This window comes from Pituophis catenifer, unplaced genomic scaffold, assembly GCF_029215685.1.
Source record: "Pituophis catenifer annectens isolate HBS135680 unplaced genomic scaffold, rPitCat1.0.hap2 SCAF_1, whole genome shotgun sequence".
In the NCBI taxonomy this organism is placed as follows: domain Eukaryota; kingdom Metazoa; phylum Chordata; class Lepidosauria; order Squamata; family Colubridae; genus Pituophis; species Pituophis catenifer.
The window spans coordinates 192910411-192937874 of NW_027256881.1; the positions used below are offsets into that span (position 1 = coordinate 192910411).

General features: G+C 39.3%; 1 protein-coding gene across 2 annotated transcripts in view; it reads left to right on the plus strand.

Moving 5' to 3' along the window:
- TTN (titin) overlaps nt 1–27464 on the plus strand; it is a 319867-nt gene that overhangs the window by 83926 nt on the left and 208477 nt on the right. For both annotated transcript variants that reach the window (XM_070957152.1, XM_070957229.1), the window contains 49 exons: nt 40–321; nt 425–703; nt 1593–1871; nt 1965–2243; nt 2351–2638; nt 2746–3024; nt 3138–3419; nt 3550–3828; nt 3913–4191; nt 4280–4558; nt 4667–4954; nt 5071–5349; nt 5517–5798; nt 5896–6174; nt 6301–6579; nt 6685–6963; nt 7082–7369; nt 7604–7882; nt 8116–8397; nt 9424–9702; nt 9808–10089; nt 11438–11716; nt 11813–12100; nt 12246–12524; nt 12623–12901; nt 12999–13277; nt 13385–13672; nt 13787–14074; nt 15043–15324; nt 16429–16707; nt 16830–17111; nt 17224–17502; nt 17600–17887; nt 18016–18294; nt 18417–18695; nt 18789–19067; nt 19748–20035; nt 20195–20482; nt 21091–21372; nt 21902–22180; nt 22267–22548; nt 22641–22919; nt 23515–23802; nt 23932–24210; nt 24304–24582; nt 24680–24958; nt 25617–25904; nt 26054–26341; nt 27110–27400. In XM_070957152.1, coding sequence (XP_070813253.1) covers nt 40–321; nt 425–703; nt 1593–1871; nt 1965–2243; nt 2351–2638; nt 2746–3024; nt 3138–3419; nt 3550–3828; nt 3913–4191; nt 4280–4558; nt 4667–4954; nt 5071–5349; nt 5517–5798; nt 5896–6174; nt 6301–6579; nt 6685–6963; nt 7082–7369; nt 7604–7882; nt 8116–8397; nt 9424–9702; nt 9808–10089; nt 11438–11716; nt 11813–12100; nt 12246–12524; nt 12623–12901; nt 12999–13277; nt 13385–13672; nt 13787–14074; nt 15043–15324; nt 16429–16707; nt 16830–17111; nt 17224–17502; nt 17600–17887; nt 18016–18294; nt 18417–18695; nt 18789–19067; nt 19748–20035; nt 20195–20482; nt 21091–21372; nt 21902–22180; nt 22267–22548; nt 22641–22919; nt 23515–23802; nt 23932–24210; nt 24304–24582; nt 24680–24958; nt 25617–25904; nt 26054–26341; nt 27110–27400 — 13818 coding nt within the window. The remainder of the gene's footprint in view (nt 1–39; nt 322–424; nt 704–1592; nt 1872–1964; nt 2244–2350; nt 2639–2745; nt 3025–3137; nt 3420–3549; nt 3829–3912; nt 4192–4279; nt 4559–4666; nt 4955–5070; nt 5350–5516; nt 5799–5895; nt 6175–6300; nt 6580–6684; nt 6964–7081; nt 7370–7603; nt 7883–8115; nt 8398–9423; nt 9703–9807; nt 10090–11437; nt 11717–11812; nt 12101–12245; nt 12525–12622; nt 12902–12998; nt 13278–13384; nt 13673–13786; nt 14075–15042; nt 15325–16428; nt 16708–16829; nt 17112–17223; nt 17503–17599; nt 17888–18015; nt 18295–18416; nt 18696–18788; nt 19068–19747; nt 20036–20194; nt 20483–21090; nt 21373–21901; nt 22181–22266; nt 22549–22640; nt 22920–23514; nt 23803–23931; nt 24211–24303; nt 24583–24679; nt 24959–25616; nt 25905–26053; nt 26342–27109; nt 27401–27464) is intronic.

Sequence of the window (27464 nt, forward strand, 5' to 3'; positions counted from 1 at the left end):
TCTTTGGGGGATTTTTTTCTTTCTGAATTCTTTCTGTAGACCCACCATCCTTTGTGAAAAAAGTGGAGCCCTCTTACTTGTTGACTCCAGGAGAGTCAGCCCATCTTCAGTGCAAAATCAAAGGGTCTCCTGTGATCCAGGTGACATGGTTCAAAAATAACAAAGAAATTAGAGAAAGCGATACATCCAGGATGTCCTTTGCCAACAACGTGGCTGTGTTAGATATTTCCAACATGAAAGTGGACGACAGTGGAAGTTACTCATGTGAGGCAGTTAATGATGCTGGCAGTGACAGCTGCAGCACTGAGATTCTTGTAAAAGGTTTGTTCTTCTATTCCCTGGTGCTTTCTTATGGAGATACTGTTTTCTATGCATGTGTTTCGCCAGCCGCTAATTCTTTATTCCTGCTTTGATGGTTTTGTAGAACCTCCTGCTTTCATCAAAACTCTTGAACCAGCTGAACTAGTCCGAGGAACAAATGCCATTCTTCAGTGTGAGGTTTCTGGTACCGGACCATTTGAAATCTCTTGGTTTAAAGAAAAGAAGCAAATTCGCAGTAGTAAAAAATACCGCTTGGCATCCCAAAAGTCTCTTATCTCTCTGGAGATCTCTTCATTCAATAGTGCAGATGTTGGTGAATATGAATGTTCTATAGCAAATGAAGTCGGAAAGTGCATTTGCAGTGCAACATACATACTGAAAGGTTAGTGAGAGATCAAGAAGGCCGCATGTATCTTTTAACATAAGCAAGAAGGACATTCTTACTTGGAAACAGTTTTTCTTTGCTTAGCCAACCTTTTGTTGCTTTTCTTTCCTCATCTCATGGCCCACGGATACAAGCAAAAAGAAAGTGTCCTTCAAATGAACCCCAGAATAAGAGTGTTTTGCCCATGCAATATTTCAAAAGATTTTTTATTGATCGCTTTGGGTTGCAAATGGGTACATGACCCAGATCTCTTATTTGCATTAGAGACACTTCTTTCGATTTCAGGATTCACTTATGTGAACAAAGCAGTTTTAGCTCAAATTTAAGATAGTTACTAGAGGTTTCAGGCACATGAGATAAGCACCTTAATGATGAAATGAAAGAGATCTGATGATTCAACAAGGTAATGCTGTCCAGTTTCAGCAGCAGCCAGACAGTTTCTTCCCAGGATTCCCATAAAAAACCTGGGGATTAGCAGCCTGGCAGGGAACGGGTCATGTGTCTTAAAAGAGAAAACAGGATAGAATAGCACATAAAAACCCACTCCTGTCTTTGGTATATAATATGAATGTACTGTAGATGTGCCAAATGCAAAGATTTCTATCTTGGAACTACGTTTCCCACTCCTTTAGCTCCCCTGTCCTCAGAGATAAAATGTTGCATGTAAAACATTTAAGATTACATGGCAAATAATAATTTCTTTTCATCAAGACTGTAACATTCCCTTTTCCTTTAAATCTCTTTTGGTGTTGTATAAGTTATAAAGGGTATGATAAGTACCGCATTACAAGATCTCTCAATTTTCTTTCAAAAGCCTGACTTGTGTCTAATGTGAAATAATAAAAACAAATATGGTTTTTTTTTCCCCCCTCTTATTTCAAATTAGAGCCCCCATCTTTTATTAAGAAAGTTGAAGATGTGACTACGCTTGCTGGAGAGACAGTCTTTTTGCAGGCTGTTGTGAAAGGCTCAGCTCCTCTTTCTGTTACTTGGATGAAGGGGAAAGACATTATTAAAGAAGATAACAAAGTCAAAATTACTTTTGAAAACGGCCTTGCCACTTTGGAAATTTCAGGTGTCCAGATTAATGCTAGTGGTAAATATACCTGTCTGGCTGAGAATGACGCCGGAAGTCAAACTTGTTTTGGACAATTAGCAGTTAAAGGTCAGTTGAGGAACATTTTAACATCTCACAATCCCTACCTGGGCAAGCTGTTTGTGTTCATTCAGTAATGATGACTGTTTAATTCTATTTTAGAACCTGCCACAATCGTTGACAGAGCAGAATTCGTGCAGGTGACAGCTGGGGACCCAGCAATTTTGGAATACACAGTTGCGGGCACCCCAGAATTAAAAACAAAATGGTTCAAAGATGGAAAACCTCTGGTTTCCAACAAAAAGTATAGAATCAGTTTTAAAAACAACGTTGCCCAGTTGAAATTCTACACTTCGGAATTACATGACACTGGGGAAATCACTTTTGAAGTTTCTAACGACGTTGGACGGAGTGCCTGCACCACCTCGTTTAGCGTGATAGGTTGGTAGACATCTTTAGGCTAAGAGATGACGACTGCAATTCTCCAACCAATTCCGACACATTCTTGTATTACATTGGCTTTCTTTCTTTGCCTTGTCTTGAAATAGATCGTACTCTTCCTCCATTCTTTACCAAAACTCTGCGGAATGTTGACAGTGTGGTTGGGGGCACCTGCCATTTGGATTGCAAAGTGTCAGGCTCGCTTCCAATAAAGGTATCTTGGTTTAAACATGACAAAGAGATCACTCCCAGCGCCAAGTACGCAATACGGTATGAAGAAGGCTCAGCGTCCTTGGAAATCAAGAAATTGGACACCAAGGATGTAGGGGTGTATTCTTGTAAAGCCACCAACTCTGCAGGCAGTAAAGAATGCAGTGGCACTTTGGCCGTAAAAGGTTTGCCATCTTTTCTGCCTTCTTTTCTTGGTGTTTCTTTCCAAAAAGTGTTTGTCGTCCATTATTTACTTACCTTTTCTCAAATCTGTCTTTCAAACATCTTATAGAACCTCCTAGCTTCGTAACAAAGCCAGAATCTCAAGAAATATTGCCTGGATCGACAGTGCGTTTGAAGACTACTTTTAAAGGAACAGCACCATTCTCTGTGCAGTGGTTTAAGGGTGATGCTAAATTAACCACTGGCGGAGCTTGCTATATCATGACAGAAGCCTTCTCAAGCTATCTGGAACTTTATGCAGTAAAATCTTCCCATTCCGGTGTTTATTCGTGCAAAGTCAGCAATACGGCTGGCTCCATTGAATGCAGTGCAAACTTATTTGTGAAAGGTTTGCACTCTCTTATTACCTTTTATTTGGGTGGATATCTGAAATGTAAAATGTTTGCCTCTTATTTTAACTTCTTTCTACCACTCTTTCAATGACTCTCCTTAATTTCACAGAACCTGCTTCTTTCTCGGAAAGGCTGGAGCCTTCACTGTTATTTAAGAAAGGAGAATATGCCCAGTTGGACTGCAAAGTAAAGGGTACCCCTGAACTTAAAATCTCTTGGTTTAAGGATGATCGAGAAATTAAAGAGAGCGACAAGTACAGGATGACTTTGATGGATGCTACAGCAGTACTCAGTCTGCTGGATGTCACCATTGAAGACAGTGGTGTATATATGTGTGAGGTGAAAAATGATGCTGGGAAAGAGACCTGCAGTAGTATGGTGGCAGTAAAAGGTGTGTGTGTGTGTACATGTATCTTAAATACCCTTCCTGCCAAGTTTTCTCAATAAGACAATTGTTTCTTGGAAAGATTCCAAAACACAATTTACCATTCCTATTCTCTTTCTTCTGTCTTATACTTTAGAATCACCATATTTTATCAAGGAATTTGAACCCAGGGAAGTATTAAGAGACTCAGATGTAATACTGGAGTGTGAGGTCTTAGGTACTCCCCCACTGGAGGTATATTGGCTAAAGGACAACAAGCCCGTGAGGAGTAGCAGGAAGCACAGAATAACCACTGAGAAATCCTTGTTTAGCCTCCAAGTGTTCAAGTTTGATTCTTCAGATGCTGGGGAATACCAGTGCAGGGTAACAAATGATGTAGGAAGCTGTGTCTGTAGCTCTGAACTGGCCCTGAAAGGTTAGTGCTACTTAGAAAATCTGTCTTTTTATGCTAATATTGTGGATGGTATCAGTATTCACTCAATATCTATTCTTCCAATAGAGCCCCCACAATTTGTGAAGAGGATTGAGAACATTAGCTCTCTCCGGGGAGGCACCATAGTGTTTCAGGCAACAGTTAAAGGCTCCATGCCAATAACAATTTCGTGGTTGAAAGACAACGATGACATTATTGAAGATGACAACACAAAAATGACTTTTCTGAACAATGTGGCGACTCTCATGATCAGAGCCATTGAAGTGAAGCATGATGGGAAATATTTTTGTCAGGCGAAAAATGAAGCCGGCATCCAAAGATGTTCTGCTTTGCTAACTGTAAAAGGTCTGTGTAGCCTACCCTCAGTTCTAGGATGCATAACATTATCTTTAGTCAACATTACAGCTCATATTTATTCCTATATGTATTACAGAACCTGCCACAATCATTGATAAAGCCGTTTCCATTGATGTCACGGAAGGCGACCCAGCTACTTTGCAGTGTAAATTTTCAGGAACGAAAGATATTAGTGTCAAATGGTTGAGAGGTGGGAAGGAACTGACCTTTGGCCCTAAATACAAGATCACTGTTACTGATACAGTTTCCATGTTAAAGATTGTTTCTACAGAAAAGAATGATAGTGGTGAATACACATTTGAGGTTTCAAATGATGTTGGAAGCAGCAGCTGTAAAGCTAGCATTAATGTCTTAGGTGTGTACAATATATTTCTCTTTTCATAGAACTTCTATTTTTGGGGGGGCTGCAAGGCAAACATAGAAGGTTTGATCTAATTTCTTTCTCTTGGTCTGTCTTTGATAGATCTGATCATACCACCTAAATTCACCAAAAAGCTAAAGAAAATGGATAGCATTAAGGGGTCTTTTGTTCACCTCGAATGTATTGTATCTGGGTCCCATCCAATAAGCATCCAGTGGTACAAGGATGGCCAAGAGATAAGTGCTAGTGAAAAGCACAAATATTCTTTCCACGATAATACAGCATTCTTGGAAATCAATCAGCTGGAAGGTTCCGACAGTGGATCTTACACTTGTGAAGCAACAAATGAAGCAGGACAAAACCAGTGCAGTGCATTTTTAACTGTTAAAGGTTTGGATGGCTTTTCTTGTTGGCAAATCATTCTGCATTTATCTTTCATTCTGAATCTTCTTCATTCCGGTATCATTGATGACCTTTGGGGGCGTTTTTCTTTTCACTTTTTGTAGAACCCCCAAGTTTCATCGAGAAACCACAGTCACAAGATGTTATCCCCGCTGCTAGAGTCCAACTCAAAACTCTTGTGAGCGGCACACCTCCCTTACAAATCAAATGGATCAAAGATAGCAAAGAACTCCTTTCGGGAGCCTCTCGCTCAGTGTATAAGGATGACACTTCAAGTGTATTGGAGCTCTTTTCAGCCAAGCTATCTGACTCAGGAAATTATATCTGTCAAATCAGCAATGATGTCGGGTCAACTACCTGCAAAGCAACTCTCTTTGTGAAAGGTCTGCATTTTCTTTCTCCTGTGGTTATTAATTGCATTTTACATAGGGGTATCATATGCAAGGAAGTGATGCACGGATATCGTCGTGCCCTTCTTCGCTCTTAAAAATGCCAATTGTGCTTTTCGGTATATCCTTTCTAAATACATCTTTCCCCCTCCAAATTTTAGAACCACCCAGATTTATACAGAAGCCTAGCCCTGTAGTAGTTTTGAGGAAAGGGCAGTCTACTACTTTGGAATGCCAGGTAGCTGGCACACCGAAAATCCACGTGGCTTGGTATTTTGATGGGAATGAAGTATTCGACTCTGATAAATACGAAATTTCCTTTGTGGACAACATTGCCACCATTAAGATCATCAATGCCATGGTGGAGGATAGTGGGACTTATATATGTGAAGCTCGTAATGATGCAGGTAGCAAGAGCTGCAGCACTGAACTGAAAGTAAAAGGTTAGTCATCCTTTCTGGCTTCATTCACCTGCATTGTTCTATCTTCCTTCTTTTTCCCACCCCCCTGAGACGGTTTTCTTTTCTTCTTCCAATTCAGAACCTCCCACATTTGTAAGGGAGCTGAAGCCTGTGGAGGTGGTAAAAAGTTATGATACTGTATTAGAATGCGAAGTCACAGGCACCCCACCCTTTGATGTAATCTGGCTAAAGAACAACACTGAAATTCGAAGCAGCAAAAAATACACCATGATTGATAAACAATTTATATTTGCCCTTCAAACAATGAACTGCGATTCCCAAGATGCTGGTGAATACCAGTGTGTTATATCAAATGAAGGTGGAAGTTGTTCATGTAGCACAAAAGTCAGCCTGAAAGGTTAGTTTACGTGTGGCAGTACGGGAGGAAACATCTATGAAAGATTTTGGTGGAGTTTTTTTTTTTAAATTTCCTCTTCTTCAACACAATTTTAAACCTTCTCTTGGCTTGTCTTCAAAATCACAGAGCCTCCTTCATTCATTAAGAAGATAGAAAATATCCACCCTGTTCTGAAAGAATCTGCCACGTTTCAATGCGTCGTGGCTGGTTCCCAGCCACTACTGGTATCTTGGATAAAAGATGAGAGAATCCTTGAAAATGATGAGAACTTCCACATTACATTTGAGCAAAATATTGCAAAACTGAAGGTCAAGAAGGTTGACCTTAGTCACAGTGGGAGATACACCTGCCAGGCAAAGAATGACGCAGGAGTTGAGAAGTGCTTTGCTTTACTGTTAGCACAAGGTGTGTGAGGTTTTTTTTAATCTCTACTTCGAATGTGAATTCTCATCTTTTGCCTACTGTGCATAGGAAGACTTCAACACATTTTTGTTTTGCTTCTTACTTCAGAACCTGCTCAGATCATAGAAAAGGCAAAATCAGTTAAAGTGACTGAAAGAGACCCAGTGACTCTGGAATGTACCGTGTCGGGAACCCCAGAACTTCAAGTCAAATGGTTTAAAGATGGGAAACAACTTATGCCCAGTAGATTTTACACCATGAGCCTTGACAATAATGTGGCCAGTTTCAGAATGGAATCCGTAGTGAAGGAAGACAGTGGTGTCTATACTTTTAAAGTTGAGAATGATTATGGAAGTCATAGTTGTGAGGCCGTTGTGACTGTATTAGGTTTGTATTTACCTTTACTACAATTAGCATGTCATTTAAAATTTCAAAATATTTTCACAGAGAAGCTCACAAACAAGGAATGAGTAACTATTTGTCTTTATCCTCTCCCTCTGGACAGATCAAGCAATTCCACCCTCATTTACCAAAAAATTATCAAAAATGAGTAAAATTCTTGGATCATCTGTTCGTATGGAATGCAAAGTTTCTGGGTCACTTCCAATTACAGCAAAATGGTATAAAGATGGAAAAGAGATATCCGATAGTGCAAAATACAGAAGTTTGTGCCACGAGAACACCGTATCGCTAGAGATCAATAACCTAGAGTTGACCGACTCCTCAAATTACACTTGCAGTGTGACTAATATAGCAGGAAGTGACTCGTGTAGTGCCATCTTAGCCGTGAAAGGTTTGGATTCCTATCTTCTTTCTCAATTCTGTTCTGTATAAAATCCAAATCTTGTCCAGTTTCAATTTCACAACAGTCTGTTAACCTAGTTAAAAATGTTGTTTCGTGTTTTCTAGCTTTAGAATTTAACTTCTTACCGTCTTCTTCATCTTTCCCTCTTTTGTAATGGTGTCTTTTGGTCTACCTTTCTTGTGCCAAAACCTAATCCATTCTGTTATCTCTTGAAACGTTTAGAACCACCAAGTTTCCTGGCAAAACCAGAAAGCCAAGAAGCAGTTCCTGACTCCACTGTGGAATTTAAAGCTCTTTTAAAGGGAACACCGCCTTTTAAAATAAAGTGGTTTAAAGAAGATTTAGAGCTTGCACCTGGACCTAATTGTGCATTTGGGATTGAAGGGTCAACTGGTTTCTTAAATCTTTATTCAGTGGATGGCTTAAAAAGTGGGAATTATATTTGCCAAGTATCCAACGATGTCGGCAGCGATTCTTGTACAACCACACTGATTATAACAGGTGTGCTAATGGCTTCTGTGTTTCTTCTTTCATATCTCTCTTAGGATTCCTTTTGTTGAAGGTTTTTTTTTAATTGCATTCTGTTGTGCATTGTAAAATACACAAAACAATCGGAGTTCTCTTCTCTCTTCTGCTACACAACATAAATTTCCTTTCTTTCTCTTTTACTATATACGGTAAATAGAGGGAGGATCCCTTTCCTTGCTATTTCAATGTTTTCTCTTTCTTCTTAGAACCTCCAAAGTTTGCTAAGAGGCTCAACCCATTCAACATCGTGAAACATGGTGACTCCACGCGACTTGAGTGTAAAATCACTGGTTCTCCCGAAATCAGAGTGGTATGGTACAGAAACGATACTGAGCTCCATGCTAGTGAAAATGTCCAAATGTCATTCGTAGATTCTATTGCCATTCTTGAAATGAAGCATCTTAGCACTGAAGATAGTGGAGATTACATATGTGAAGCACAGAATCCTGCTGGCAGGGCAAGCTGCAGTACAAAGCTTCTAGTAAAAGGTTAGCAAGGGCTTTTCTGCCTTCTCTTTAGTCAATGTCTATGTCTATGTTCATAAGCTAATTTGTCTGTGTGTGTGTGTATGGTGCAGGTATATTTATATTTATATGTATATGTATATGGCATGTGTATATGTGTATTACATATGTGTTTGGGTAGATATATACTTTCTCTTGAGAGCAGGCAACAGAATTTCATTTTTAATGTGGGCCAGTGTGTTCACAGTAAAAAAAATGGCAATAACGTTATCTTATCTTATACCTTAATTGGATCATACCCAGTGGTAAATGGCCACCAGAAAGAAGAATAGATACTGTAGTCAAACTAAAATCTTCCCCCCTGCAGTTCCTAAGATCTGCAGAAAAATATTAAGACACCCTGAAGCTGGCTGTCACAACAGGGTCCTTATTTTCACTCAGCAAGAATTTTCTAACTTATGGCATTTGCCCTACTTACAGAGAATGAAGGCAGACAGGGCAACTTTTGGGGGCGGTGGAGAATGGAGGTGGCACGATATCTGGGGGGGAGGGTTATACAAAATAAATGTATCAGTCCTCTTGGAGGATAATATCCTGGTTTTATAACTTAAACTGTCAGAAAATCATTATGTCCTCAGAATTGCTATTTTGCTGCCAAATTTTAGCTATATGTCTTAGGGACACCGAGCCATAAAAAGAGGGAGACAAGTGACCTATTACCCACCATTGGCTATTCTTGGTCTAAGAGATTTGGTTGTAGTCGTTCTAAAGATGGAGATGATCATGAAACCTTTGGCATATTAGAGGAGATCTGGAGTTTTCTTCATAAAATATCCATCTCCTGCATCCCTTGCCTTTTTGACTTGGCATTATAATTGAGATGTCAGTCTTATGCTGATTGCTAACTTTGATAAATTCACTTCTGACAAACATGTGCCATGATAGATATAGTCTTCTCACTGCTCTGGTTTTATTTACACAAGGATTACAAGACTAACTTTCCCATAATTATCTTTTAAAAATTGGAACCTGCTTCTCTCTTCTTCCTAGAACCTCCTGTATTTAGCAGAAAGCCATCTCCAGTAGATACGCTCAAAGGTACTGAAGTTCGCCTTGAGTGTGAAATCTCTGGGACTCCGCCATTTGATATCACATGGTATAAAGACAAGAGACAAATCCGCAGCAGTAAAAAATACAAGGTTACGTCCAAAAACTACCTTGCCAATATCCATATTCTTAATATTGAAACTTCTGACATTGGTGAATATCAGTGCAAAGCTAAGAATGATGTGGGAAGTGATGCTTGCGTTTGTACTGTAAAACTGAAAGGTAATAATCTCTTGTTAACGTAGAATATACGCCTTCTTTTGTATAAATTTGGCCAAGTGTTTTGTTCCTGGGAGTCTTGATGCCCATTGCCTCTTTTCTCTTCAGAACCACCAAAATTTGTCACCAAAATAAATAGCCTAACTGTTGTGGTGGGTGAACCAGTAGAGTTACAAGCAACCGTAGAAGGCTCTCAGCCTATTTCAGTTATATGGCTCAAGGACAAGGAAGATGTCATCCGAGAAAGTGAAAACACTGCAATAACCTACATGGACAACATTGCCACTTTACAACTTGCCAAAGCAGAGCCGTCAAGCGCTGGGAAGTATATCTGTCAAGTCAGAAACGATGCTGGAACCCGTGAATGTATGGCTACTTTAACAGTCTTAGGTTGGTAATCACAGAGATTTGTCTCTTTAAAAAGACCTATTTTTAAAAGCTGAGTAGTCCAGATATCAGAGCCTTGATAATTTTAAAATTGTGATAATAATTATGTTTATTTATAATTATCGATGTGCAAGACACATTATGGAGTACACAAAAGGGGAAGTAACTGCTCTTCTCCCAAAATTGTATAATCAATAATCAGTGTAGGGGAACAATGGAGAAAGGAGAGGAGATATGGCTGTGGAAGGAGTAGATTGGCTTATGATTACATCAGAGTAAATTACTTACAAGCTTAGACATACCAAGGCATAAGAAGAAAAGAACAGAGCTTCTTGGGGCATTTTAACTGACTTTTTGCTAGCAACATGAATTATGTTACAAAAATCATTTTGACCTAGGATCATGATGGCGAACCTATGGCACATGTGCCAGAAGTGGCACACAAAGCCATTTTTCTGGGCACACAAGCTATGGCCGAACTCACCTGCAGCTGCACATGCGTGCGCGCCCCGGCTGGTGTTTGGGCCTCTGGTGCGCATGTGTGCAATTCAGGGGACCCAGCTGGTCTTCAGAGCTCTCCTGCGCATGCGTGCACATTTACGCATGCACGCAAGAGTACTGGTGGGCAGCGTGTGCATGCGCAGATGGCGTTCACGTATGTGCATTGTACGTGCAAAAACCACACGCATGCACAGATGGTGCGATTGCATACGCAGCACACAGGGGAGCCATGTGAAACCTGCGCACATGTGCAGATGGTGCACTTGCAAGCACAGCGCACAGTGGGGCATGCGCACAAAAGATGTGTGCATGCACAGATGGTGCGGTTGCGCACGCAGCGCATGGGGGAGGAGCCGTGCATTAGTGCGGATGGCACTTTTCCTCGGTGAGTAAAAGGTTCGCCACCACTGACCTAGGACATCATCTTAACTTTAGCTTAGAAAAGCAACATGGATGATCATGCTCTGGTTATGACAGAGTGAAACTGTACCAATGAATCTTACTGCATCCAGTAAGATTATATTAATTACTGAATTAGAATGTTTTGATGCCTTAATATCCTTATGCAGATTCCATTAACAGGTATCATTTCCCTTCCTAAATATAATATTGGAAGGTTTGATTGGGTTTGTGTATTCCAAAGCAGGAAAGCCATTCATAGAGTTATCCTCATTTCACCGGAATTGAGCAGCCAATAAATTTAAACACAGTCAACAATAATTCTAAAGTCAAAAGTGAAACAAACAAACAAAAAAAGCATGCTTGAGCATAGGCTTCTGTAACTAGAAGAGCCCTGTGTCGGATGAAACAAAAGAGATTTACAGTTGGACCTTGCTGTGTCTTTTTCCAGAGCCTGCTATCATTGTAGAGAAGGCTGAGCCAATGAACGTTACCGTAGGAGATGTCTGCACCTTACAGTGCAAAGTGAGCGGAACCCCTGAGCTTTCCGTAGGCTGGTTTAAGGATGGAAAAGAACTGATCAGCAGTGACAAATACAGAATTGTCTTCTACAAGAACACATCTACACTTAAAATTATTGATTCAGAAAGTGAAGACAGTGGCTTATATACCTTTGAAGTCCAGAACAACGTGGGCAAAAGTAGCTGCACTGCTTCGGTTGATGTTCTAGGTTGGTTGCGTGGCTTCTTTCCATAACATGTTTTATGAGAGAAATCATACCAGTTTTTCCCGGAGGATCATTATTTTGCTTTGTTCCTCTTAACAGATCGGATCATTCCACCCTCTTTTACCAGAAAGCTAAAAGAAAGTCATGGTGTGCTGGCTTCTTCTGTGGTTCTTGAATGCAAAGTGGCAGGATCTCTACCAATTACCGTTGCTTGGTTTCATGATGGTCATAAGCTCACTAGTGGTCCAAAACATCAGATCACCTTTTCTGACAATGTTTGCACTTTGCAAATTGTTTCACTGAATTTATCTGACACAGGGGCTTACGTGTGCAAAGCTGCTAACGTAGCAGGCTCCAATGAGACCAGGGCTGTTTTAACTGTGCAAGGTTAGTAGCTGGCTAGCTCTTCATTGAAACCGTTTAATGCTTAATCCTTAACACATTTTTCTTCTGGAATAGGAGAGACATGTTCATTTTAAGCTTGCTTACTTACTAATCGACTAATCTGTTGTTTCCTTTAATGCAAATTTAGAACCACCGTCTTTTGTGAAGGAACCAGAATCTGTGCACATTTTACCAGGCAGAAGTGCTACACTTTCAGCTACCATCAGAGGAACTCCGCCATTTAAAGTGAACTGGTTTAGAGGAGTCACTGAACTGGTACTGAGTGATAAATGTAACATCTATTTGGAAGATTCGGTCACAGATCTAGAGCTATTCGATGTGGAACCATCACAGAGTGGAGAGTACACGTGTATTGTAAGCAATGAAGCAGGCAAAGCGTCTTGCACAACACATCTTTTGGTTAAAGGTTGGTAAATTTAGAAAACAAAAGCAATTGTTCACTCTGAGATTTTCAAACGTTTGTACAACATTTTGTTTAACAACGGAGTTCTCTTTGCTCTCCAGAGCCAGCCGTCTTTGTGAAGAAACTGAGTGACCACTGTGTGGAACCAGGAAAATCTATAATTTTAGAGAGCAGGTACACTGGTAGCCTCCCAATTTCAGTCACCTGGAAGAAGAATGGAGTCATTTTAAGTCAATCTGATAAGTGCAGCATTACCACAACTGAAAAATCTTGCATTCTGGAAATACTTCATAGTACAAAGGATGACCAAGGGGAATATACTTGTACGGTGGAAAATGAGGCTGGAGAAGATATTTGTGAAGCGTTGGTATCTACTTTAGGTGTGTCTCCATGACATTGTAATCCTCTTTATTATTTTTTTATGTAGTTCCAAGATCTGATTACCTTAATGCTGACATTGAATATTTGTGTTCTCAGAACCTCCTTCTTTCATTACACATCTGGGACCTCTTGAAGTATCAGTTGCAGATTATACAACTTTACAATGTCAAGTTTCTGGAACTCCAGAAATCACAATATCTTGGTACAAAGGAGATACTATATTAAGATCCACTCCTGAGCATAAGATGTATTTCAAAGACAATGTTGCCACATTGATCTTCAACAAAGTAGATATCAATGACAGCGGGGAATATATTTGCAAAGCTGAAAACAGTGTTGGATCAGCCTCTTCAAATGCTCTCTTGACAGTTCAAGGTGATAAATTCATTCCAAATTGCTTAAAAATGCAGATTTATCAGTCTTTCACTCTCTGACAAAGGATTTCATCTGCCCATCTTGACTGCATGCTTGTTATTTTACAGAACGAAAACGTCCACCTTCTTTTGTGAGGAAATTAAAGGATACAGAGCAAACTATTGGCTTCCCAGTTAAATTTGTTTGCCGCCTAAATGGGTCTGAACCTATTAGTGTCACTTGGTATAAAGATGGTGTACCTTTAAGAGACGACTTCAATGTGCAAACCTCTTACATTGATAATGTGGCAACCCTTCATCTTTTACAAACTGACATGGCCCATTCGGGGCAGTATTCTTGCACAGCTACCAACTCTGTTGGCACTGTTACTTCTAATGCTAGGTTCAGAGTTTCAGGTTTGTTTCACTTTGTCCTGTATTCTTTCTGATTTCAAAAGCAATGTTATGATACTTACTTCATATGGGCTAAAAAGGAAACAACAACGATCTCTTCTTCCTTTTAATCTTCAGAAACCAAACAAGCTCCTTTGTTTGATATCACACCTGAATCCAGAGATGTTCCTGTGGGACAAGGTGTTGACTTTGAATGTCATGTGACTGGAACCCACCCTATACATGTCATCTGGGCAAAAGATGGCCGTGAGATCCGGACAGGAGGAAATTATGCAATTACATTTGTAGAAAATACCGCTCATTTAAGGATTATGAGAGTAGGCAAAGGAGATTCTGGACAGTACACCTGCCAGGCTAGCAATGAAGTTGGCAAAGACTTTTGCTCAGCTCAGCTTAATGTGAAAGGTATTGGAATTTTAATAGGCTTGATCAAAGATCACTTTTTTAAAAAAATTCAGAAGTGGGAATTCTTGGGGTTTTTTTCCCCCTAGCCATTCTTTTTCTCTAACAACTGGATATCAAAACAAAATGGATGGTATTCAAACAAACAAAAAAAGCAGACTATTCAGGGTATCTTGAAATCTCTTTTCTCCTTTATTTCTTCTAATATCTAATCTGTGAAGGATTAATCTCAACCTTAATCTCTTATTGGAGACCTATAAGGCAGAATGGAACAGCTACTAGTTACTCTTCCACCTTCTCCACACAGATTTAAGGGTAACTGCAGGACGGTTCAGCTTTTGAGTTCTGACTAGCAGGAAAAGAAGGGTAAAGAAGTATTAGCATATCAATTTGTTGGCCTTGCCATTCAGCTCATCAAGCTTATTTGATGACACTTATTAGTCTAAGAACACCTGCATTTTTCAGTTTCCAATACAAAAAAATAACATATATTTTTGGATAAAACTATTAATATACAAACTGATAACAAATTAATAGGAATGAGTGAAAAAAATGGTAATATGAACAGGCTAGTAGTAAAACAATAGTTACAAAGCACTCAATATAGAAATATAAAACCTTTAAGCTGCATTTGCAAGACACACTGAACCACAAACTAGCCATTGACATTTCAGTTTACTGTATTACATAATTAATGGTTTAGTGTGTCATGCCAATAAAGAAAATTGACTTGAATAAACTATGGTTAAGCTAACTGTGGGTCAACTTGTGCAATCACAGCTAATAGTAAACCTAATTAATTTCTACTTATGTCTAAATACCTTTGCCAGGTATGAACAATCTATCTCAGCTCTTGCACTCTTAGCATCTAAACTTATTTTTTTCTTTAATATTATGGAACTTACCAATGGTTCTTATTCAAAGCATAGAACACCATGTAATTAAATGTTACTTTCCATCTGACTTCTTAGAACCTCCTAAATTTGTAAAGAAGCTCGAAGCCTCAAGAATGGTGAAGGAAGGTGACTCATGTCAACTTGACTGTAAAATCAGTGGCTCCCCAGAAATCAAAGTTGCATGGTATAAGAATGACCAAGAACTCCATGCTAGTGAAAAATACCATATGACCTTCAGTGACGCTACAGCAGTCCTCATCATTGTTGGTGCCACCCTTGAAGACAGTGGTGATTACATCTGTGAAGCTCTTAATTCTGCTGGCACTGTGAGCTGCAGTTCAGTAGTCACAGTAAAAGGTTAGAAGCTACTATTTCCAAAGTCTTGCATCCTCTGTACTTCATTCTGCATCCTTTTGCGCTCTAAAAGCTTTAATTCATCTTTTACAGACCTGGTGCCCTGCAGACGTCTTGGATTGCAGTTCTTGTCATTTCTTTGCCAGTTGGTTAGAAATTCTGGAAACTGGACTCCACTAAATCTGCAGGGCACTTGGTTGGAGGAGGATGAGTTAGAGATTGGGGGATATCTCAATCTCTATGCAATGCATTGGGGGTGTTGATGTGCCAAACCAAATACTCATGTTAGATCAAGAGTAGGAACCTCTAGCTTTGTCTGTCATTGTCAGTTTCAGAAGATCCAAAACTGTAGTAGCATGGAGTAATAGAAGGAGGTCCGATCTTACTTCTTATTATTCTGGTTCGATCGGGGGGGGGCGGGGGGGAAGCTTTATCCTGCGCTTTGGTCAAGATATGAGCACTTAAGAAATTGACAAAGACCAACAGGTGGCTGAATGAAAGAGTGGGAGAGAATATAACACATGAGTGACATGAGTAGGAAGACTGCCTTTTGTTTATCTCTGCCCACTAATAAACCTGCATGCTGTTTATCTGTCACCTCTTAGCAACATTCTATAGTTAGGCAACAACTTAAATGTTAACAACAATTATAGATCGAGAGGAGGAAAAAAAATCCTTTGTTTATTTTTGTTTTAAATTACATCTCATGGAGATAGGAAGGAAGTCTGTAAGACTATATTCTTGGGTATAAGAGATTCGGAGAATGGAAATTGAGAATAGGAGATCTGACTATAGTCAGGTCATACATCACAATCCATATTAAAGGACACGCGTGGGCACGCACCCAACCTTATGAACTACGTTCATTTGGAATATTTAGTTCCCCATGCAATAAGAATTTGCAGGGGATGGCAGAGTTTCCAAGCAGGGCTTTACAGGTTTGGATTTAGAAACATTTTCAAAGTGAAGTGGGATATATATGGCATTTTTGGAAACTAGGAGAGTTCTTATGTAACGGATCTCTTCTGTTTCTGGATGTTCTGCTCTGTTTTCAAGAAGCCTCTTCCAGAAGATCAATTATGTATTCTCCTAATATTTTCATTATAGAGCCGCCTGTTTTTAGCAAGAAGCCTAGCCCTGTAGACACCCTTAAGGGCACTGATGTTATCCTTCAGTGCGAACTTGCAGGCACACCACCGTTCGAAGTTGCCTGGTTCAAAGACAGAAAGCAGATTAGAGGTAGCAAGAAGTTCAAAGTTACAGTGAAGAACTTCAGTGCCAGTGTTCACATCCTCAATCTTGAAGCTAGTGACACAGGAGAATATCAGTGCAAAGCCGCCAATGAGGTGGGAAGTGACATTTGCGCTTGCACTGTCAAGTTCAAAGGTTAGTATTTACTCAAATTGTTCTTTGGAGAAAATTCTTTTCATGAGTTTCTTTCTTGCTCACGTACAGTTTTCTTTTTCTTTCTCTCTCTCTCTTTACCATGAATCATTTTTTTCTCAAAGAACCACCACGGTTTGTTAAGAAACTGAGTGACACCTTCACCTACACAGGGGAACCCACTGCTTTACGAGCTGTAGTGGAAGGTTCCCAGCCCATTTCTGTTTTGTGGCTGAAGGACAAAGGGGAAATAATCAGAGAGAGTGAAAACCTCCAGATTTCATTTTCAGACAACATTGCAACCCTTCAGATTGCAAGTGCTGAAGCTGCCAGTGGTGGGAAATACATCTGCCAGATTAAAAATGATGCTGGGATGCGAGAATGTGCTGGATACTTGAAAGTTCTAGGTTGGTATTGGCTTCTATCCCCTTCTGAAGAATAAATCTTGACTCTCTTTGTCATGGCAGAAAGCTATTCTACCAGTCTCAATTTTGTAACTGATGGTTTCCCTTCCTCCAGAACCAGCTGTGATCCTAGAAAAGTCTGAACCGATGATAGCTACAGCTGGCAGTGCTTTTACTTTGGAGTGCACCGTGGGTGGGACTCCAGATCTAATCACCAAATGGTTTAAGGATGGAAGACAGCTGACCAACAGCCGCAAACACCAGATTACCTTTTCCAATAAAGTAGCCACGCTTAAAGTCCTTTCTGCAGACATGGATGACCGAGGGCTTTACACTTTTGAAGTGCAAAATGAAGTGGGAAAAAGCAGCTGCACTTCCTCCGTGGATGTTTCAGGTTAGACAAAGCTCTCGTTTCTCAGTTGCCGTCTTCTTTCTTCTGGTTACGTCTTTCTTCTCTTAAAACATGTCTTTTGGTGACTTTGCCCAAACAGAACACCTTATCCGACCTTCTTTCATAAGAAGATTGAAAGAAACCTTTGGTGTGCTGGGTTCTTCCATTGTTCTGGAATGCAAAGTGGCTGGATCGCTACCTATGACCGTGGCTTGGTTTTATGGAAGCGATGAGATTTTCAGTGGGGATAAATATGAAACCAGCTTTTCAGATAATGTCTGTACCTTGAAGGTGAATGCTCTAGATACCACTGACACAGGTCCCTATACCTGTACCGCTGCCAACGTAGCTGGTTCTGCCGAATGCAGCGCCTTTTTGACGGTACAAGGTCAGTAAAGGAAAGGAAAGCCACTGGCTCTGAGTGTTTCTTCTATATATTTCTCTTGCATCTTTATTTTATCCATATTCCACCTACTTGGCATAGCTACTAACACTGTTAACATTGTGTGAACCTAGAACCACCTTCTTTTGCAAAGACACCGGATCCTCTGGAGGTTTTACCAGGGAACAGTGTGACATTCAGGAGCCTGATCAGAGGAACTCCTCCATTCAAAGTGAACTGGTTCAAAGGAAGCAGGGAACTTGTGCCTGGGAAAACATGCGACACCCTCTTGACAGATTCAACTGCAGAACTGGAATTGTTTGAAGTAGGACCTCTCCAGACTGGAGATTACACCTGTCTTGTTACTAATGATGCTGGCAGTTGTTCTTGTACTACGCATCTTTTTGTGAAAGGTTTGTTTGAATACTACTCTTTATATCTATTGCAACAGGCATACATTTAATTATGTATGCGCACGCATTCGTATATGTGTGTTACTGTTTTTGACGTGACCCATTCTTACAAACTCTCTTAGAACCAGCTGTATTTGTGAAGAAACTGAGTGATTTCAGCGTGGAGCATGGAAACTCCATTATTCTAGAAAGCACATTTAGTGGAACCCCTCCACTTTTGGTGACATGGAAGAAGAATGGCTCAAAACTCACCCAGTCTCCAAAATGTAATATAACAACAACAGAAAAATCAGGCATCCTAGAAATCCTGAGTAGTAGCAGACAAGATGAAGGAGAATACACATGTGAAGTTGCAAATGATGCTGGGGAGGATGTATGTCATGCCTTGGTATCAATCTTAGGTGCGTTGTTGACTTGAGTAACTACTCTTATATTAATTGTATGGTATACCTTAACTACCTGGGTACTTACTATGGTGTTAATTTCTGCTTCAGAGCCACCTTACTTTGTTAAGGAATTGGAAAGGGTGGAGGTGACCATCGGAGAGCCTTTGTCTTTACGATGCCAAGTAGCTGGAACTCCAGAAATCAAAGTCTCGTGGTATAAAGGAGATACCAAACTAAGATCTACTCAGGCTTACAGAATGCACTTCAAGAACAATATAGCGACACTTACTTTCAGCCAGGTGGAGAATGCTGACATTGGCGAATATGTCTGCAAAATAGAGAACAGCGCTGGGTTTGCTACTTCAACAGCTGTGCTAGCTGTCAAAGGTGATAATTCGCTACGTCTGTTGGTTCAAATATTTTTGTGCAATGTACTTTTTTAAAAAAAGAAAATCCACTCATGTGGCAAATATAGGAAGAAAGCTGCATTATTCCACTATCCTGGCATACACATAGGCAGCAGGGTTAAATATTCAGTGAACTAGAAGATTTATGCAGTTTTTCATCTCTGTCCATGCCTCACAATTTCAGCATGAACACATTACATCAGTCAGAGCAGGTCATCTGCTTGGAATACAGAAAGGTGCACAGAATTCCTGTTCCTCAGAATGTCCTGTTGGCCTCTGTGCATGTGCAGATGCTTGCATATATGAATTGGGTGTCAGGCTCCAAAAATCAAGAAAGATATGCAGAGTTATTTCAAAGCAACTTCCTTTATTGTTCCTCACCTATAAGCAAAAATTTTGTCAAACTAAGGCAACTACTTGCATCATTAAGGATATACTCTGAGAATTTCTAGGGAGGAGCCATCTTAATCTTCTTTATCCCAATCAAACTATCTAACTTTGCTGTCTCTTGGTCCTTTGGGATGCTGCCTTTCCTTTCTACATTCCACCATCTCCAGAAAGAAAATGTCTATACTGGGGTATTGTGTCTCTAGTAAGATATGCCTAAAATGTTACTGTGTTTTAGGATCATATAGTATACGTTACCATTTCTATTTGCAGACCGTAAACTTCCACCTTCATTTACAAAGAAGCTAAAAGATGTACAAGAAATGATTGGGTCTCCTGTTGCTTTTGATTGCCGTATCATTGGCTCTGAACCTCTTCAGGTGTCTTGGTATAAGGAGGGGATGCTCTTGCGGGACGATACTAACATTCAAGCAACCTTCTTAAATAACATAGCAACTCTTCAGATCTTACAAACAGAAGTGGCTCACTCTGGCCAGTACACTTGCACAGCTCAAAATGCTCTTGGAACGGCTTCCTCCAGTGCCAAGCTCCAGCTCTCAGGTGTGTCATTTGTTGAATTCAGACTTGGCACATTCAGTAATGCCATTTTAAAGAACACAATTAGATCACAGGTGTGATGCAGCAGGGAATTGTGCTTTGTTTTTAAGAAAAAGTGACAAAAGGCAGATATAATTTCCCTTTTTTTTTTGCCCCCTCCAGAACATATGATACCACCTTCCTTTGATGTGAAGCCTTTGCCTGTTGATGTTGCTCTTGGGGAAAGTGGTTCTTTCAAGTGTCACATCACAGGTTCTATGCCAATGAAAATCACCTGGGCAAAAGATAACCGAGAGATCCGTCCTAGTGATAATTACAAGATTACATTGGTAGAAAACACAGCCACGCTGACTGTTCTTAAAGTAGGTAAAGGTGATGCTGGACTTTATACCTGCTCGGCAAGCAACAGTGCTGGGAAGGATTCTTGTGGTGCTCAGCTGAGCTTCAAAGGTAAATTTCTAAAAAGTATAAATCATATCACTTATATTATACTTACACATATACATATATGCCCTTGCTATATTTTTTGTTGTTGTTCCTTTTTAAAAAAAAAATGAAATGGGAATTATGCTGATGTAGATAAGCTCCTCATTTTAAAGCAGCAGCTGGTAAATTTATGGAAAGAAGTGATTTTCATAAGAAAGCTGGTGCTTTATGTTTTGTATTTATGCTTAGAAGACTTTCTAAACTTAATATATGGAAATATACTAGGTGATAAAGAAGCTGGTTATCCTTCAACATCTGAAATAGAGTATCTTACTTTTATGTGAACATAATTCTGGGCAGCTTTATTTTCCACAGAAGTATGGTTAAGCTATTAAAATCTGCAATAATAAGAAAGAAACTGAGCATTTACTGTAGTTATAATGAGCTTTAAAATGTATATTTCATAAGTAGTAAGAAGCCTTTGAAGGAGAGCACAGTTTAACGTAAAGGGAATAGGTTGACCTTTTCTGCTGATATACCATGGCAACTTGAGATTTTACATATTTAATGTAAATAACACTGTTTAAACATTGCCTCATGAATATGTTCCCCCCCCTTTTTTTTTTCAACAGAGCCACCAAGATTTATTAGGAAGTTAGATTCTTCCAGAGTTGTGAAAGAACATGATTCAACTAGATATGAATGCAAGATAGGTGGATCACCAGAAATTCATATTGCATGGTACAAGGGTGAAACCCAAATTCATCCCAGTGACAAATACATCATGTCTTTCGTTGATTCTGTGGCTATCATTGAAATGCACAGTTTGACTGTTGAAGACAGTGGAGACTACACTTGTGAAGCTCAAAACTCAGCTGGAAGTGCTAGCAGTACTACATCCCTAAAAGTGAAAGGTCAGGATCTGTTCTTCCTTTGTTTCTCACTCATTTATGGCAGAGGTATCAAACTCAAGGCCCACGGGCCAGATCCGGCCTGTGGGGTGCTTAGATCTGGCCCATGGGCCTGCCCTGGAAACAGCAAGGGACCAGCCCACAGTGCCTCTGCCAGCAAAAATGGAGCTCAGGAGGGCCACATGCGGGCCTCCCGGGCTCCATTTTCACTGGCAGAGGGCTGCAGGAGGCCGTCATAGCCGAAAATGGAGCCTCTAGTGACTTCAAGGTGGCCATGCCCCCTGGCCACACACACAACCCTGATGCAGCCCTCAATGAAATTGAGTTTGACACCCCTGATTTATGGGGGGGGGGGGAATGGTCAGGGTTATTTTTTTTTTCCATTAAAGATCAAAGCCAATCAGTTTAACTGGACATGGACATTTTTATTCAAATACATGCAATCTCCCATCTCAATGTAATGTTACGTTCTTGGTGCTTATTAATATCCATCTTCCACATTTAATGGAAATTTTAATTTCTGTTTTTACAGCTCCTCCAGTTTTCCGCAGGACACCCCAGCCAATGGAGTCGTTGAAAGGAGTTGATGTTCATCTTGAATGTGTGCTTCAAGGCACACCGCCCTTCCAAATTTCATGGTATAAGGATAAAAGAGAAATCCGAACTAGCAAGAAGTACAAGATTTTGTCTGAGAATTACTTTGCTAGTCTACATATTCTGAACACTGATGCTGCAGACACTGGTGAATATCACTGCAAAGCCGTCAACGATGTGGGGAGCGATGCTTGCATTTGTTCCGTGATGCTGAAAGGTTTGTACATTTTTCTCTCTCTCTCTTTTTACATCTTTTTTTTTTCTCTTACTTCGCATTTACATATTTTCTTCTCCTGCCTTCAGTGCCTCCAAGGTTTGTGAAGAAACTTCATGATATCAGTGCGATCGTTGGGGAGCCAGCAGAATTACAAGCCACTGTTGAAGGCTCTGAGCCCATTTCTGTTCTTTGGTTGAAAGACAAAGGAGAAATTATCCACGAAAGTGACAACCTCTGGATGTCCTACACAGATAAAGTGGCAATCCTTCAAGTTGTGCATGCAGAGCCAACCAACATGGGAAAATACATCTGTCAAATTAAAAATGATGCTGGAAGTCAGGAATGTTTTGCTAACTTATCAGTTCTTGGTTAGTAGATTTAAACAATAAAACCAAAGTACACTGCCATGTTTTACATAAACTTGCTTGCTAATATGACGATGATTTGCATTTCATTCCAGAGCCAGCAAGTATTGTAGAGAAACCAGAACCAATGACAGTCACCACAGGGGATTCTTGTACCTTGGAGTGCACTGTTTCTGGAACACCTGAGTTTACTAGTAGATGGTTCAAGAATGGATATGAGCTCACTTCTGATCATAAATACAAAATCACTTTCTTCAATAAAGTATCTGTGCTCAAGATTCTGAATGCAAGCTTACAAGATAGTGGAGAATATACATTTGAGGTGAAAAACAGCGTCGGTCAAAGTCGTTGTACAGCTTCTGTACATGTTTCAGGTTAGTGGATTAATATGGAATACAATTCTGTATTTCCTCTGCATTTTCATATCAGGTTATGCATATGTTGACTTCTGATGTTAGGATTCCATGTATGATTCCTAAATGCTTTAGAAATCTACTTATTGTGGAATATCTGGCAGAGGATCAGTTATAGCAATGAATATTACTAGATACCCATTCTCAAGTTATGATTGCCTTTAATGATATGTAGTACTGTTAACACAGTTGGGAACGCCTTTCTAAAAGGGAAAGAGTGTGTTTTCATTCAATACTGTCTTAAATATAATATGCCAAAAAAATACCCCACTAAACTACAAAAGTACAAATTCATTACTCAGAAAATTGAGTAAAAGCCCTATTATTATCATCTGAGTTGTCCATAGGATCTGCTGCTTTCCTCAAAATGTTGCAAGCAGCTTTGCACTGTGAGTTTCACACTTTTTATACATGTTTATAACATCAAAATACATGTATACAAAAAGTGAAGCTTGCATTGCCTGAGCATAATACTGTTTTTGTCATTTGCCCCCTCTTACCCCTCCCTGCAGATATTATTGCTGATTGTAATTTAATTTTTATTTTGTGCTCACAGATCGTATTATACCACCTTCATTTACAAAACCACTGAAAGAAACACATGGTCTCTTGGGCTCATCAAGTGTACTTGAATGCAAAGTCATTGGATCCCCTCCGATCTCTGTTTTTTGGTTCCGTGATGGTGAGGAGATCACAAGTGGAGAAAAATACCAGGCAACCCTTACAGATAACACATGTTCTTTAAAAGTGAATGATCTTCAAGAGTCAGATATTGGAAATTACACTTGTATAGCAACTAATGAAGCTGGATCTGAAGAATGTGATGCGTATTTCATAGTTAGAGGTAAAAAATTGAGATTAAAATATGTATTAAAAGAAAATAATTATTTAAAAATCTTGTTTGTTTTTTATGTTCTTTAATCTGCACATTTAGCTTTAATGTGTGGTTGTTGTTTTTTTAATGTTTATCTAGAACCTCCATCTTTTGTGAAGAAACCTGAACCTTTGCAAGTTTTATCTGGGGCAAATGTAACATTCACAAGTATCATTAAAGGAACCCTCCCTCTTGAGGTCAAATGGTTTAGGGGAAGTGTTGAATTGGTTCCAGGACATAGATGCAACATATCTCTAGAAGAATCAGTTGCTGAACTGGAGCTGTTTGATGTTCACGCTGTCCAAAGTGGAGACTACACTTGCATTGTCAGTAATGAAGCTGGCAAAATCTCTTGTACAACTCATCTCTTTATAAAAGGTTTGTAATTATTCTGTCTTCTGGGCTAAACAAAAAGGCAACCATCAATTTTAAACAACTTTAAATTTCCCATCTTGTGCTATTTTTTTACAGAACCAGCGAAATTTGTGAAAAAACTGAATGACTTCCATGCTGAGAAAGGAAAACAATTAACTTTAGAATGCTCATATACTGGTACCGCTCCTATTCAAGTGTCTTGGAGGAAAAATGGTGTAAATTTAACTCATTCAGAGAAATGCAGTATTACCACTACTGAAACATCTGCCATACTGGAAATCTCTAACAGCAGACTAGAAGATGCTGGCCTGTATTCTTGCCACATAGAGAACGAATCAGGCCAAGATAACTCTCAGGCAGCTGTCTCAATCTTACGTATGTAGCTTATATCAAAGAATATTTTAACAGAGCTATTGATTATTTTGTGGGAAACAAACTCATTTTGTGACTAATCTGTGCTTTTGTTCTATAGAACCACCATACTTTGTCCAAAATCTAGAGTCTGTACAAGTGACCACTGGAGATTCTGCATCATTACAGTGTCAAATTGCTGGAACACCTGAAATCAATGTGTCATGGTACAAAGGAGACACAAAACTAAGACCCACCAGTACTTCTAAAATGCACTATAAAAACCAAGTGGCCACTTTAGTATTCAGCCAGGTGGTTAGCAATGATAGCGGGGAGTATATCTGCAAGGCGGAAAACAGTGTCGGGGAAGCTACGTCTTCAGCACTACTGTCTGTTGAAGGTGAGTAATTTAAAAGTTTGGGAAAAACTATTTATTACTCGGTTGAAAGGCATGAGACAGAAAAAAATATGTCTGTTTTTAGCTGTTCTTTCCCAATGGAGAATTTCTGTAGCCAATACAAGCAAGTTGATACACATTGTTAACAGCAACACCGTGTGACTGGCTGTAGCTTCTCAAGAGAGTCTTTTTATTCACTACGTCATTAAAATAAGTCTTTCTTCTTTTATGTCATCTACTATCATACTTGTTTAAAGTTGTCAGAAAAGACAATGTCCACAATTCACTGAAACTTGAGATACATTGCTAGAGTTCCATTTTTATCCTGTTTAATTTAAGCATGTCTAATTATATCTCTGTTAAGGACATTAATTTATATAGTCTATTTATTAGCATTGTAGATAGTCTTATGCTATAGTTAGATATATGTATCTCACATTGGTAGACACTAGACTCCTAGAGTTGGAAAGAACTATTTAGTCCATCAGGTTGAACCCCCTGATCAACTCAGAAATCCACCCATGGCCAATAGCTGTCCAAGCCAAAACTGGAATACATCAAGAAATTATGTCAAGAACTCACTATTTCCTTCAATAATGCCCAAACTCAAATCCAAACCATTCAGAGTCAATAACTCTGCACAATATTTGTTTTCTTGCAGAACGTAAACTTCCTCCTTCATTTTCACGAAAATTAAGGGACATTCATGAAACTGTTGGCTTACCGATTACATTTGATTGCGGCATTAATGGTTCTGAACCAATGGAAGTTACCTGGTATAAAGATGGTGCACAAATAAGAGACGGCTACAACGTGCAAATATCGTATTTAAATAAAGTCGCCGTTTTACAGATTTCACAAACTGATATGAGTCTTGGTGGACAATATACTTGCACAGCCTCCAATGCCATTGGAACCGCTTCTTGTAGTGCCAAACTCATCCTTACAGGTTTGACAAAAATACGTCACTATCCTTTGATACTTTTATATGGCATATCAAGTCTCAGTTATAAGCTCAGTTCATTAGCCTGATTTAAGCTTATATAAATCTTTAAATGTGCTGAATTAACAATTTACTTGTACTTCTTCCTACTTTAGAGGGGAAGATGCCACCCTTCTTTGACATCCCAATTACGCATGTTGATGCAGTTGTTGGTGACAGTGCGGATTTTGAGTGTCGTGTTTCTGGAACGCGCCCTATTAAGATTACTTGGTCAAAGGATAACCGTGAATTGCGAACTGGAGGGAAGCATCAGATCAGCTATATGGAAAATATAGCCCATTTGACAATTCTGAAAGTTGACAAAGGAGATTCTGGAAAATATTCATGTCATGCTAGTAATGAAGTTGGAAAAGAATCTTGCACAGCTCAACTTAATATTAAAGGTACTAGAAATTATCATCAGTAAGATAAAATTTAGATTCCATTGCTTATTGGCTAAGCAACATCTCACTTGCACACCTTTGGTACCTGCCAGGAAACTAATGAGACCTGGGACATCATTTGTAATGATGTGAGATACAATGCTAATGATCCTGCAGCTAAAATTGGAAGCCACAGAAATCAGAAATTCCCCACCCAGTATGTCATATGTATGTCAGTATGTCACTGTATGTCATACAGTGACTGTGTGTCACTTTCATAGCAAAGTCCTAGAATTAGTATCTCTGTTTTGATATATTCATAAATAGGAATCTAAGAGTTTGTGAGAGAGAGAGAGAGAGAAGTAAAACTAAAGAAATAAGATGTTCTTTCCAAAAGATGTTTGTACCAAAAGTATTTTGGAATTCAGTTAGATTAAAACCTGTCCTTTCTTGGTAATATTTTACTTTATGAAGATATATTTTACTGTATATTTGATTTAAATGTATGAATCTCACTTTTTTCTTTAGCCACACAAAAGTGGCATTTTTATTTTGCTAGCTGTTAGCATATTATTTTATTTATTTGCTTCATTCTGTTTTTGTTCATTTTGTCTTTTAAATTTTGCTAATCACTAACCGAATAAATATTATTGATTGATTAGCCACGCACAAGTTACAAACCTTCTGCCATTTTGAAGATAACCCAAGACAATCCATAGAATTTTAAAACATTTGCCTGAATACATCTTTCTCACTAATTTATTTTCCTTTTATCTTCCTTTCTGACAGAGAGACAGAATCCGCCTACATTCACCAAGAAGTTATCTGAAACAGTAGAAGAAACGGAAGGAAACACCTTTAAACTTGAAGGCCGTGTTTCTGGTACCCAGCCTCTGATGGTTGCTTGGTACAAAAATAACCAGGAAATCTATGGAAGCCCTAACTGTGAACTAGCTTTTGAGAACAATACTATTCTGCTGCTCATTAAAAATGCAGGACCAGCTGATGCAGGCTTATATACCTGCAAAGTATCCAACGAAGCTGGGAGCACGTTGTGTACTTCCTCCGTTGTTATTAAAGGTTAGTTCATTTCCTAAAGGCCTACTGTACTATATTTATTTTATTAGCTACTACTGTTTACCCA